Source organism: Talpa occidentalis, unplaced genomic scaffold (assembly GCF_014898055.3).
Source record: "Talpa occidentalis isolate TD23 unplaced genomic scaffold, MPIMG_talOcc4v2.1 talOcc4.17, whole genome shotgun sequence".
Lineage (NCBI taxonomy): Eukaryota > Metazoa > Chordata > Mammalia > Eulipotyphla > Talpidae > Talpa > Talpa occidentalis.
In genome coordinates, this window is record NW_023601754.1 from 219867 (window position 1) to 232696 (window position 12830).

Consider the following 12830-nt stretch of genomic DNA (forward strand, 5'->3'; position numbering starts at 1 on the left):
CCCCCAGGTGTGCAGCATCACCCCGCACTGTCCCAGCAGGCCCCAGCCAGAGCCCGGCCTGGACCTGCTGCCCCCAGACCCTGTCCCTGGGAGTGGGCCCCGTGCTGCCGCGTGCCCGCCCTCGGCCAGGCCGGGAACCCCACCCATGCAGCCATGGCCGGTTCAGTGTGCCCCTTCCCCAACCACTTCCGGGAAGGACTGGTTGCCACGCCCACCAGGGTCCCCCTGGAACAGGGCGCTTTGTGGGTGTCCTGCCCTGCCTGCGACCCTCCCCGAGTGGAGGTCCGTGTGCAGGGCTCCCGAGTGCGTGCCCCTGGTGCCACGGTGGGGGACTGACCGCTGCCAGCTCCCAGGGCACGCCTGCCCGCGGGCCTGCCGCTGCCTCCCAGGCCGGGTGCGGATGAGTGAGTTCCGGAGCCAGGGCTCTTGGGTGAACAAGGGCGGCTTTAATGGGGGTCACCAGAAAACGGCGCCCTGAGGCCCAGCCTGCGGGGCCGGCAGCCGCCTGTGGAAGGCAGTAGGATCAACACGGCGTTGAGCTTAGGTGGGCCGCAGGCCCCAGGCAGCCCTGTGACCTGTCCTGGGAGGGGGCGCAGACCGAGCCCCCGCCCCACGGGCCCCGCTGTGCCCGAGGGCCTCGAGCCCTCAGACCCAGTGGGAGTTTGGGGCAGGGCCCATGCTTCTCCCCAGGCCGCTGGCTGGGGGCGGCTGTGCGACAGGCTTGGCGGCTGGGGGACGGCGTGGATGGGTGGGGGGCGTGGGGGGTGCAGACGAGTGCAGGGGCCTGCGAGAGCGCTCGGGCTTGTGTGAGAACGTGGGGATGGACGGGGAGCAGCGTCCAGGCCCAGCGCTGCCCCGGCCTGTGGCCAGACACGGGCTGCTTGGAGGCTCGGGAGCCTGCAGGCTTGGGCGCCAGTGTCAGGTCGCAGCAGGGTCCCCATTATTGCGCGCCGCTCTGCTCTGGGGGGCCGGGCCTCCCTGGCTGTCAGAGAAGACGCAGGCCGAGCAGGAGGGGGGCGCCGGCGGCCAGCAGGGCCCAGGGCCAGCCGCGGAGGGGGGCGCCCCCGAGGCCCCCGAGTAGCCGTAGAGGGTCCTGCACGAGGCCTCCAGCTGGTCCAGGGCAATGGGCTCCTCCTCCGGCGCCTGCGTGTGGTTGCTCGCCTGGACACGGGCAGGGACGCCAGGGCCACCTCAGGCGCTGCCGCGGGGGAGGGCCCGAGGGGGAGGGGAGGGTCGTCGCGCCGCCCCTCACCTTCTCCACCTCCTCGAAGACCCTGAGCAGGTTGCCGGCCAGGGCGCCCTTGACCTCCTCCTCGGTCCACTGTCTCCGGAGCAGCTCGGCGACCAGGGCCGGGTACTTGGACACGTCCTCCAGCCCCGCGGGGAGCCTGCGCCGGGCAGAGGCGGCTCCGCGTCCAGGGGCGGGCCCAGCCCTCACGCCCAGGACGCCCGGGCTCGCAGCCCCCGCCCAGACCCTTACCTTGAAACGCCGTCGAAGTCCCCCCCGAAGCCCACGGCTCCGGCGCCCGCCACCTTCTTAATGTGGTCCAGGTGGTCTGCGGGGAGCGGCCCGTGGGTCTCGGACGCCCCGCCCCGCCCCTGGTGCCGGCCCCGCCCCGCCCCGCCCCGCCCCGCCCCTGGTGCCGGCCCCGCCCCCGCCCCTGGCGCCGGCCCCGCCTCCCGCCCCGCCCCCGCCCCGCCCCTGGCACAGGCCCCGCCCCTGGCCCGCCTCCCGCCCCGCCCCTGGCGCAGGCCCCGCCTCCCGCCCCGCCCCGCCCACCTGCCACGCGGGACAGGTTGGCCTCCTTCCCGCAGGAGACGTAGTCGTTGTAGAAATTGACCATCACCAGCCCGCGCTTCTGCTTCTGTGCGGGGACAGGGGTCAGGGCGGGCGGGGCGGGGCGGGGGCGGGGCCGTGCGGGGAGGCCAGGCGGGGTCCGCGCCCCCCGGGGCGATGGGGCCGCGGGGCGGGCGGGCGGGCGGGGCCGGCCGGACCCACCACCAGCTGCAGCACGTCGTCGGGCACGTTGCGCCTGTGCGGGCAGAGCGCGAAGGCCGAGGAGTGGCTGAAGATGACGGGCGCGCTGGACAGCTGCAGCACGGCCAGCATGGTGGCCCGGGACACGTGCGCCAGGTCCACCATGACCCCCAGCCGGTTCAGCTCCTTCAGCACCCGCTGCGGGAGACGGGCACCCCGAGCCCGGGACGGCGGTGTGGGCGCTGCTCTCAGGACCGCGGCCGGCCACACCCCACCCCAGAACTCCAGCCGCGGGAGGCCCCGCTGCCCGCTCACCTTCCCGAAGGGCGACAGGCCCTGGCTCCGAGCCTGGTCCTCTCCGGTGTCCACCAGCCAGTTGTCGGCCCTGGAAAGGCAGAGGGCACCGATACCCCACCTGCCCGTCCAGGCCGGCAGGAGGTGGGTGCCCGGTCGCCGCCACTCACCAGGGGGTGTTGCAGCTGTGGGTGAGCGTCAGGTACCGCATGCCCAGGTGGTAGAGGGCCCGCAGGACGCCCAGGCTGCTGTCGATGGAGTGGCCACCCTCCACGCCCACCAGGCTGGCCACCTTGCCGCTTAGCATGGCATGCCGGAGGCCTGGGAAGAGAGCCGCGTGGTGAGCGGCCAGGGCCGAAGGGCAAGTGGGGGGCGGGCAGGGCGGGGAGGCCCACCTATGCTGCTGGTGGCACAGGCGAAGGTGTCAGGGTACATCTGGCACATGCGGTGGATGACATCGATCTGCTCCAGCGTCCTCTTCACGCTGTCCTTGTTCTGGGTGTCGCAGGGGGTATATGCAGACCAGAACTGGGGGCCACAGGGGAGGGGAGAGCAGCTGGCACATGGGACCCCAGGCCCTGCCCCTCCTCCCTTCTCTGACCCCCACCCAGGGGCACAGCACCCCAGCAGGACCTGGGAGGCCCCAAGGGGGGCGCACGCCTGGCCGGGCCTGGCTGTACCTGGCCACCCACCAAGCCGGCCCTCAGCTTGGGGATATTGGTGTGGGTGTCCACCAGGCTGTTGAGGTTGGCGCCTGGGACCTGCAACTGGTTGTTGAACCTCTTCAGCAGCTGCCACGGAAGGTCGTTGTGCCTGGGCGGCCAGAGGGTGTCAGTGGGGCAGCCAGAGGGGGTCAGTGGGCAACCAGAGGGGGTCAGCAGGCAGCCAGACGTCGGTCAAGGAGTGGCCAGAGGGGGTCAGGGGCAGGCAGGGAGGAAACAGGCTGCTCAGAGCACAGGTGAGCCCTTGCTTTGTCCACCCTGGACAGGTAAGCCAGGTAAGGGACCTGGCAGTCTGAATGGACAACCTCCCAGGGCCGGTCTCTGGGGATGAGCGTGCGCAGGCGGCTGGTGTGTGTGCTGTGGTGATCTGTCAGGTATGTGCTGTGTGGGCACAGGTGGGAGGAGCTGGACAAGCCCCGCTGGCCGCGGGGTGGGGAGCATCGCCTGGTCGTCCCTAGGGCCATGGCCCCCTCCAGAGGCGCCCTGTCCTGGGCTTGCAGCCTGCAGGCTGGAGACAACTCCCAGGAGACAGGTACAAGCCAGGGCAGGCTGGCAAGGGCCCTGGTGGGGACTTTACTCCCTCCTGAGGATACGCCCACAGTGCAGGGAACCGGCCCCGCCCTCCTGCTCTCCAGCCTGGAGGGAGGCCCCAGCCCTGCCTGCTCTCCCCTTCCCCAGAGCAAACCCCGGACAGGTCGGGGCGAGGCAGAGTCACCCCAGGGGCTGATCCGCACAACCAGGACCTGCCGCGAAGGGCGGAGCTGGCAAGTGCAGGGAGACAGCCATGCTCAGGGCTGCAGCAATCGGCCTCCCCCCATGACTGGGCATGACAGCTGGCCCTGCCCTGGCCGCTTCCCGGCCCGCCCTCATCCTGGACACCTGCCCCTCCTCTGCAGCTGGGGTGTCATGCTCAGAGCCGGCGCAGCCACTTTACACCGCGGGCCACAGGGACCAGGCACCCTGAGTTGGGGCACTGTGCCCCTGGAGCTAGCGCTCCCCAGTGTCTTCCGTGCTGCCGGACAGGCCTGACAGTTGATTTCTTGCCCACTAGGTAATCCCAGCTCCCAGGCCCATCCCTGCGAGCCCCCTCACCCATCACATGGGGGAGTCCCTGGAAACCCCCAGCTGAACCCCCCAGGATGGAGGGACAGCCCCTGGCTCCCACAGGGTGTTTTTTTTTTTTTTTTTTTATAGAGGCATGCTTTATTTATTTGTTTGCTGGTTTGTTTGTTTGTTTTTGTTTATACATGCACTGGGTACAGTCAGAAGCGCGGGAGGGCGAGAGAATTCACCAGAGCCAGAGCGGGGAGCAGAGCAGGCAGAAGGACCGAAGGACACTGCTGAGGGGAGCAGCGGGCGGCAGGAGAGGTCTGCGCGCCATGTGGGACCCTCCTCTGGTGGCCGGGGAGCAGCCGGGGATCGAACCGGCACCGCAGAGGCCGCGCGCAGCTTCGCAACCCAGCGCTCAACCGCTGCGCCACCGGGGAGGCCCACCCACAGGGTGTTTTTTGTGTCCTGCGGCCCAGACCACCCTACCCCTGGGTGCAGATGTCCCTGCCAGACAGCAGGGCCTCCCGGCAGGAGCCCATGCAGCAGACCCGTCCACTCCTGCACTCGGCAGGTGCGCGGTCAGCCCTGTGGGGCCCGGGAGGACTCTGGGGGGATGCTGGGGTGGGGGACACACCATCTAGGGCCCTCTGTCTGGCCGCAGTCCCCGAGGCCCTGCAGAACCCTGTGGCCTCTGCTGGCCTCGGGCGCTGGGAGGACACAGGCTGGACTCCCCGCTCCGGGGGGCCAGAAGAGCATGCTCGGGGACTCGGGAGAGCCTGGCCCTCTGTGGCAGGGCCAGGCTGGGCCGGTGGGGGAAGTAGCACTGCATGACCCATAGGGCGGGGTCTAGCACCCTTGGTGCACAGGAAACTGAGGGAGCAGGAGGGTGACAGGACACCTAGGCTCACAGCTGGAGTGTCCAGGGCGCACCTGACGGGGTCACTCCCCAGGGAGGCCGGAGGGAGCCCAGAGGCAGCCTGGTGGGACCTGGGGTCCCATGGAAGGACAGGTCCCTCAGGCCATCCGCTGCTGCCCGCGGCAGGACCCAGCCCTCCCGGCCCCCACAGCAGGGTGAGACGGGGCCTCCCAGCCCTCTCCCCGCTCCACTCCCCGAGGATCTCGCCTGCGGAAGCCTGGCCGGCTCCGGGGAGGGGCCGAGGTTCCACTGGAGAAACCGAGTCCCGCTCTCGCCTGCCCTGCCTGCGTCGCGCCCGGCTTACCCATCCACGGCCGGCGTGTGCCGCATGATGCTCCGGGCCTGCTCCAGAAACTGGTCCGCGGCGCAGACGGCCACCAGGGGCCAGAGCCACCAGCCGCTCCACATGGCGGGTCCGCGAGGCGTCTGCACTCGGCTGGGCTCGGTGGGGACGGGCACTCTGCGCAGGGAGAGGCCTGAGAACGGGTGACCCCAGCGGGCTCCTGGCCACTCCCTGTTCAATCAGTAACCAGCCCCCCCCCCCCCCCCCCCGCAACGCCTCAGAGACCTCACCCCCAGGGCGGGGACATGGCAGGGAGAGGACAAGGGGCCCCTAGAGGCCGCCCCAGCCTCACAGCTGCCCACCCACGCCCTCAGGCCGCGTCCTCCCAATGCATCCGGTCTCTTGCCAGCCACAGTGGCAGAGGGCGAGCCCCCTGGGGTGACACCCAGCCCTTAAGCCGCCCTCGGCTGCAGCCTCAGGCCAGGCAGGTGGGCCAGGGCTGGGGCTGGCAGGAGCCCGAGCCTCTGCCCCGGGGGCCCTTCCCAGCCTGACAGGCATTGCTGAGACCAGAGGTGCCCGAGGGCAGCCCAGAGGCTGGTGACAGAGAGTAGGGCTGTGGGCGAGGTGGGGAGACCCGGGGGCCTCTGGAGGACCCCAGCCCAGCCTGGGCTCCAAAGGCCTGCTGGGTCTGGGGGAAAAGCCCTCACGCCCACCACCCCGGGGCGATGCCACCTCCTTCCCGGCCCCCTTGGTCAGTGGCTGTGTGTCCAGGCAGGCCAGGGCCTCCCGCCTTCTCTTCCCTCCACACCCAGAGGACGGCGGTCTCCCTACCCCGGGGTGCGCGTGGGGGTCCCTGGGCCTCCTGCTTCTCCTTCCCTGGGCCCTCACCCCTGCCCAGGGACCTGCCCAGCGCCCAGGCCTTAGCCATATGGTTTCCAGGGCCTGGCCCAGCCCCGCGTGGGAGGCTCCCTGCCAGCGGACCAGCAGTGGGGCCAGGCCAGGCACGAGGGCTGACCCGGCGACCCCGGGCCTGGGCACACAGCGGCCACCCCAGGCCACACCCGCCCCTGCACCCGCCGGCCCCGCGCGTCCCGTCCAGTCTGATCTGGCTCCCGGCTCCGTGTCCAAAGAGCCCTCTGTCTCCCGGCACCTCGTTGAGGCTCCCCCTCGGGAGCAGGGCTGGGGGCCCAGGCGCGCACTGCTCGGGGGCGTCTCTGGCACCAAGCAGGTGTGTCAGGCAAGCGGCGCTCTTCTGGCTGCTGTGATGGCTGCGGGCCCCTGCGCTGCCCTCCCCAAGGGCCCAGCGTGGCTGCTGCCCTCCAGGGTCCCGGGATCCCCGAGGCAGAGACGGGCAGGCCCCCGGGGCCTGAACCCCAGCCTGCCGGGAGTATGTGCCAGGCCGGGGCCATCCGTCCACACACGGAGAGGGGACGATGGCCACCGGGCGGCTTTGCTGTTCTTCGCTGTGCAATGAGAGCGGCTGCCCGCCCCCAGCCTCCTGCGGACGACAGCACTGCCGGCCACACCCGCCAAGCCACCCTCCACCGCAGCCGAGGCCCGAGGAGGACACGGGGACCGCGCTGGGGACGCCTGTCCCAGGCCTCCCTGCCCCCCAGGCCCTGCAGTCACGGCCCAGATCCTTGCATCCGGCTCTGCTCTCAGGGCTCGCGTAATCCTTTGCCTTGAAAACAGCGGTGCCGCTTTGAGCTTGCAGAAGGGAGCAGCAGCAGCGCCTGCAAGGCCAGCGTCCACCTAACAGGAGCACAGAGCTAAACACAGACCTGGAGCCACCCCGCAGGACGCCGCCGCCCCCGGGCCGCCCCCACACCCTGCCCGGGCCTGACCTGCGGCCAACTCAGGTCATGATTCCTGGGGAGACCGGGGGTGCAGGCGGTGCGGGAGCACCACTCACACAGCCACCCCTCGGAAGGCCTCCATGGAGAAAGGCCGGGCTGGGTGCCTGGTGAGATGGTCACGTCTCCAGCCAGCCGGCCCTACCTCTCCTGCCCAGTCCTGCTGAGTCCACGCTGACCCTCGGCGGGTCCATCCCACACCCAGGGCCTTCCTAGGGTCCCCCGTAGCCTGCTGCCCACTGGGCTGGCGAGCATTTGAACTCCATCTGTAACAGGGGGGTCCCCAGGAAAGGGGGAGGTTCCCTGCCCCACCCAAGGGAGGGTGGAGCTGAGCAGGAAGAGGAGAAGCTGCAGAAGAGACTGAGGAAGGAACAGGATGGAGCCAGGAGACCTGGAGGAGGCGCATGGAGCCTAGAGACACGTGAAGAAACTGCGCTTGTCTTTTGGTCGTGGACGGGGTGACACAGATGTGGGGGAGACCCGTGGGGAGGTGACCATGGCAGCTTTTATCTTGATGTTGATTTTGCTCTTTTCCTTCCGGGCTTGTCCGGTTGTTTGTGACCCTTTGCTGTGGGTCCCCACTGGAAGATGCTTTAGACTTGGGGCAGGCTTTGGGGCCTTGCTCTGGGCCAATCCCATTTGGATGGACTTTTACCCACGAGGGGACGGGTCACTTTAAATGAAGCTTCATTTAGAAACTAGACTCTTGGCCTTCCCTGTATTGTTTCCTAGTTTTATTAAAGTTCCTTTTCATTAAAGTCTCCTATGTTTTGTGTGGATGCGGCGGATGGCAGAACCCATGTAGAATAGGCAGGTTTGCGGGGTTTGGGCTGCCCCTCTCCCTGCCCTATAACACATCCAAACCCCAAGATCGAAAATCGTCCCCAGCCTGCTCCTCCACCCACCTGTCACCCTCCCCCTCGCCACACAGGCGCCCCTGAGTGGGGGTGGGGGGGCCAGTCCCCTGCAGAGGCCTCCCCTGCGGCCGCGCCTCCAGCGCTGGAGCTGACCCCAGGGAGCGGCCACTGTGTCTGCCTGTGCAGCTCTGCCGCCAGCCTCGCACATGGTCAGTCGGGGGTTCTGTTTCCCAGGAGACCCCAACACTAGTCGTTTAGCGCTCCTCCAGGCAGCCCCTCCTCCTCCTGCTGCCACCAGCCCCTACCACCTTCCACAAGGGCAGCTGCTCAGCTCAGAGCCCCAGTGATACAGTTAACAAGTTTGTCTTTCCCCCATTTTTTTGCAATTCCCCTTATCTAGCATTAACAGGATTGATGACTTGTCTTTCCCATTTGTTGCAGCTTCCCCTCCCTTGGGAAAAAAAAAACTGCGCCCACCAGTTTCCCTGTAGACCCTTCCCCCTCGCCCTAAGGAAAACAAGTTGGCGATCACCGTCTCTGTGCCTTGACACCTTCCCCTTCCCTTAAGATGAATGAGCTGACACCCATCCATCTCCCTGTTGAGCTGGCGCCCACTTGTCTCTGTGCGGACCCCTTCCCCCTCCCCTTCGCGGATGCCTACCCATCTCCCCCTGTATAAATACCCCTGCCCACTGCCAAAGAGCAGGACGGTGGTTTTTCGGACATGAGTCTGCCTCCTTCCTCATTTGTCGACAAATAAAACCGCTTTCCTTTTCCTCAAACTTAGTTTCCTTTTATTGGCTGAGGGAAACTGAGGCCGGCGTTCGGTAACACCAGGACCCTGCCCCCTCTCCTGCCCAGCCCCATCCAGCATGCTGGCCCCATCCAACCCCTTTGCACTTGCCGGGGAGGCACAGGTCTCCCCACCAGCACACAGCCCTCCGTAGCTGGGGCTCTCCGTGCTTTGTGTTTTGCTCCCCAGAGGCCCCCGTGGGGTTGGCGGGGTTCTCCCAGCTGCAGGAGCAGGTCAGCATGTCCACGTGTTCTCCAAGCCACCGGCCACCCCCTAGTGGGCTCCTGGGCGACTTTGAGCCCAGCCAGAAGCAGGCGGCCCGGGCAAGGACGCAGGGCGGGGCCGCCTTTATCTCTGGGGACATCGCCACCTGCTCGGTCAGCGATCCCGCTCCAGATCGGGGCTGCCGCCCGGGGCGCTGCCCTTTACAGCCCTGTCCAGGGCGGGACAGGGAACCCGCGGTCATGACCCTCGAAACCACTTTTACCAGCAGGTGTGGAGCGTGGCGCCCGGCAACAGACACTCCCGGGAAGGGCATGGGTGGACACGCCCTGTGGGCCTCGCTGTCCTTTGAGATGGGCCAGGGGCTGCTGGACGGGGAGCCGGTCAGCCCCTCCTGGACGCCAGGCCGCAGACTCACAGCCCGGCGGACCACCCGCAGAGCCTCCCCCACTGCAGGCTGCGCCCTGCTGCTGCCCCCAGCGGCCAGAGAACGCCTGCGGTTTGAGGGCTGCCCCCCCACCCCTTCCTGGCTCTGCGAACGGACTCAGGGCGCCCAGTGAGCAGCAGACCGGGCTGAGCCAGGACGTGGTGCCGGCGGCTCAGAGGTGTCCTCCGGCCACTCTTACTGCCCAGTCTGAATCTCCCGGGGCAGTGGGAGCGGAGCCCCCCCAGACCTCCCCCCACCCTGTCCCCCCCCTTGCGCCCCACCAGCCAGGCAGCGCCACAGCAGAAGTGCCCACGTCACACTGGACAGATGTCCCTCCGTCCTCGGCCCTGGGCTTTGATAGGACTGGACAGTAAATCTGCCCTTTCACAGGCAGGAGGCTGAGGCCTGGAGTCCAGCCAGGAGGGCACTGGCACGTGGGGGGCCGGGCACCCCCCGGCCCGGACACCCCACTCCGGTCCCCGCAACAGTGAGGTGAGGGCGCGGTTGAGGGCGGGTGCTTGTGAGACAGGGCAAGCTAGGGTTATTAGGCAGTTTTAGGACAGTGCAGGAGGGGACCTCTGAAGAATTCAGGAAGGCTTCAGAGATAAGGACAAGCAAGAAAATGAAACCAATTCCACTGGGAAAACAAACATCCCAGCACCACAGATAATCTTGTTAAGGATGGTCCTGGTTTTCTTCGGATGATAAAATAAAGTGTGAAAATGCTCACTGGGAGGGCTGGACCATAAAAATAAAAATATAACAAATGGGGAGAGACAGACCTGTTAGATGAGGAACGTGAAGATCCCGCTCAGCAGCAAATTCAGTGAGACAGCCGAGAACTGGCCACTCACAGAGAGACGGGGCAGCTTTAGAATAATGAGGGGAAAAGGTCCATGTTCCCTGAGACACGACTCCACTTTGGCTTCCTTGCCCCTCCCAGGCCTGGTTCCCTGGTTCCCTGGCCCGGGAGTCCCACTTTATTTCTGCTCTTTTTCTCTTCAATAAACTTTTTCTTTCTCTAAACAAACTGCCTCTTCTCGCTTGCTGGCCTGAGCGTCTGCGAAGTTCCTGCTGCGGCTTCTGAGACACCAACCCTGGGGGTCTAGCGGCTGGGGCTCAGCGCTGCCCTGCAGCCTGGGATCCGGTCCCGGCTGGGAGACTAGGCCTGACCATTCCGGTATCACTTGCGGCACACAGACGCGCCGGGCAGGGGTACCTGGCTCTGCCCGTGAGGGCCGTGGCACCGCGTGCTCAGGGACACAGACCCCAGCAGCCCGGCCCTGGGCGCTGGAGGTGGCCCTCGGGCGCCCACAACCACCGCTGCCCGGGCGGACCGGGGTAGAGCCCCGACCCTGGGCTGGGGCAGGGCCCGTCTGGAAGGACAAGGCGCGATCCGGCCGAGCCAGAGCGGCCGTCGCTGAGGCAGCCCACGCCGGGCGGCAGCACGTCCAGGCTCCGCGCTGCGCCAGGGGGCCCCTCCCCTGGGGACAGCACCCCACCGCGGCCCTGGGGCTCCCTACTTACCCAGCGAGGCGCAGGCTGGTCGGCGGCGGCTCTACCTGGCAGCCCCCTCGGCCCTCAGGACGCGCTGGCCCCACCCGCCACCTGCCTCCCGCCGGGCCTTCCCCAGGAAGGTGATAATGCCCCGTTTCCGGGCGTCCTCAAGGAGGGGCGGGGTGGGGCGGGGGCGCCCCTCCGCATCCTGCCCGCGGCTCCCTCCCGGCGGACACTTTCCCGGCGGCGCTCCTGGCGGGCTGGGCCAGCTGCGAGACGTGAGGGGCCCCCGCCTGGCCTGTGCCCCCGCGCTCGGGTCCCCCGCGAGCCCACAACACCGCGGCGATGGCACCGGGGCGCAGGCGGCCCAGGCGGAGCGGGGTGGCCAGCCCCCCGCACCCCCGCGCCGCAGCCTGCTGTGGGGGAGGCTCTGCGGGTGGTCCGCTGCTTGTGAGTCTGCGGCCTGGCGCCCGTCCAGCAGCCCCTGGCCCCTGGGGGACCGCGGGCTGGGGCGCTGCCCGGGCGCTCCCTCGCGTGCTGAGGGCCCGGGGACCAGGTCTCAGTGGGGCGCCAGAGGGGCCGCGGGGGCCTCCTGTGAGCGGGTCAGCTCCGCCACGAGGGGGGACGCCTGCCGCCAGTCTCCTCTCCAGGCACACACAGCCTGAGGGCGTCAGGCCCCCCACGCAGACCTCACCCCACCTGCACCCCACACTGGGCCCACCTTCCGAGGACTGGGGGACCTGGGACCCGCTGCTGGGCTGCGTGAGGGGCCCCCACGGAGGAGTGTTTTCCTACAGCCCGGCTGAGGCCCTCCGGGGCAATGGTGTCTGGGGGTGATGGGGTCAGGAGGTGGAGCCCCGCATGGGCTCAGCACCCTCATGGGGCCCTCCGCCCTGAGGCAGGGCCACCCCAATGTGCTCCCAGCACCTTCCCCCAGATGGGGGTGTAGGAGGGGTGGGGGTGGGGGGGCGCTCCACATCACCTCTCAGGGCAGCACCAGCTCACCACATGCCACTGGGTGGGCCAATTCCAAGCATCTGCCCGGGAGAGGGAGCTCAGCCCCCGCGCCTGGCCAGGCAGCCGAAGAGCCGTCCCTGCAGCACCGTCCAGGGCCCCAGCCCGACGCCAGAGACCCCAGCCCCCAGACACCACCTCCAGGGAGCCCGCGCCGGCTGCCCACAGGCAGGAGGCAGGGCCTGTTCTCCACCAAGCTGTGCGCTGCTTCCTGCCGATCTGCCAGCCTTGGAGAACGCAGAGGAGCCTGGAGACTCCCCTGCACCCCTACAGGAGCCCACGGTCCCCACCATAGGAGCCCCTTCCGCCTCCCCTCTCTGCCAGGCCCCTCCCCCCCGGGGACACACAGGCCCATTTTGCCTGGTTGTCCTTGAAATCTGTCCCCTGACTGTGGATTCGCCATAGATGACTAATCACGCGCTGTGGTTGACGAGACATGTGTACACTGTCCCCGAGAGGAGCAGAGTGCGCCCCCATATATGGGTCCTCGGCCACCATCCTGGGGCGGCTCCCAGATCCAGGCCTCCCTGCGCCAGGGGCCTACGGAAGTCGCCCTGAAGCCCAGGAGGGGGAGGGGAGAGTTGGGGCTCAATGCCTCATGAGATAACCCGTGAGGTCAGCAGTGAAACCCCCTGAAATCCCCAAAGGAGGATCTTCTGAGACGGTTGGGCCAGAGCACTCCTACCGCCACCCTGCAGGACCCCAAGCTCCGAGGGGACAGAGCCCCTTGGTTGGGGACCTCATGTCCCTCTTCTGCTGTCAGCATGCACCCCCCCCCCCCCCCCGTCCCTGTCGGCGCGGTAGCCTCGGGGTTAGCAAGAAAACCAGCTTCTGGGCTGTCCCGGCCCGTCTGTGCCCTGAGAGGGTTGGTCAGGAGTGCGTGCCGGGCTGCAGCGGCCTCAGATGGAGTCTGGGGGCCTGGTG

At 68.2% G+C, this 12830-nt stretch overlaps 1 protein-coding gene across 3 annotated transcripts; it reads right to left on the reverse strand.

Moving 5' to 3' along the window:
• Positions 1 to 431: 431 nt before the first annotated feature.
• On the reverse strand, positions 432 to 10983 carry DPEP1 (dipeptidase 1). Of its 3 annotated transcripts, none has more exons than XM_054696853.1 (12): positions 10923 to 10983; positions 10178 to 10264; positions 5265 to 5420; positions 2953 to 3085; positions 2668 to 2800; positions 2443 to 2593; positions 2294 to 2363; positions 2000 to 2176; positions 1781 to 1865; positions 1481 to 1556; positions 1253 to 1388; positions 432 to 1161 (listed from the first exon to the last, which is right to left on the reverse strand). In XM_054696853.1, exons 3-12 carry the CDS (start codon positions 5366 to 5368, stop codon positions 919 to 921), a joined length of 1308 nt encoding a protein of 435 aa, XP_054552828.1. In that variant the 5' UTR covers positions 5369 to 5420; positions 10178 to 10264; positions 10923 to 10983; the 3' UTR covers positions 432 to 918. The 3 variants fall into 3 exon arrangements, with proteins under 3 accessions (XP_054552828.1, XP_054552827.1, XP_037371630.2); XM_054696852.1 differs by having other exon boundaries at positions 5265 to 5436; XM_037515733.2 differs by lacking the exon at positions 10923 to 10983 and having other exon boundaries at positions 5265 to 5436; positions 10178 to 10475.
• Positions 10984 to 12830: the final 1847 nt, after the last annotated feature.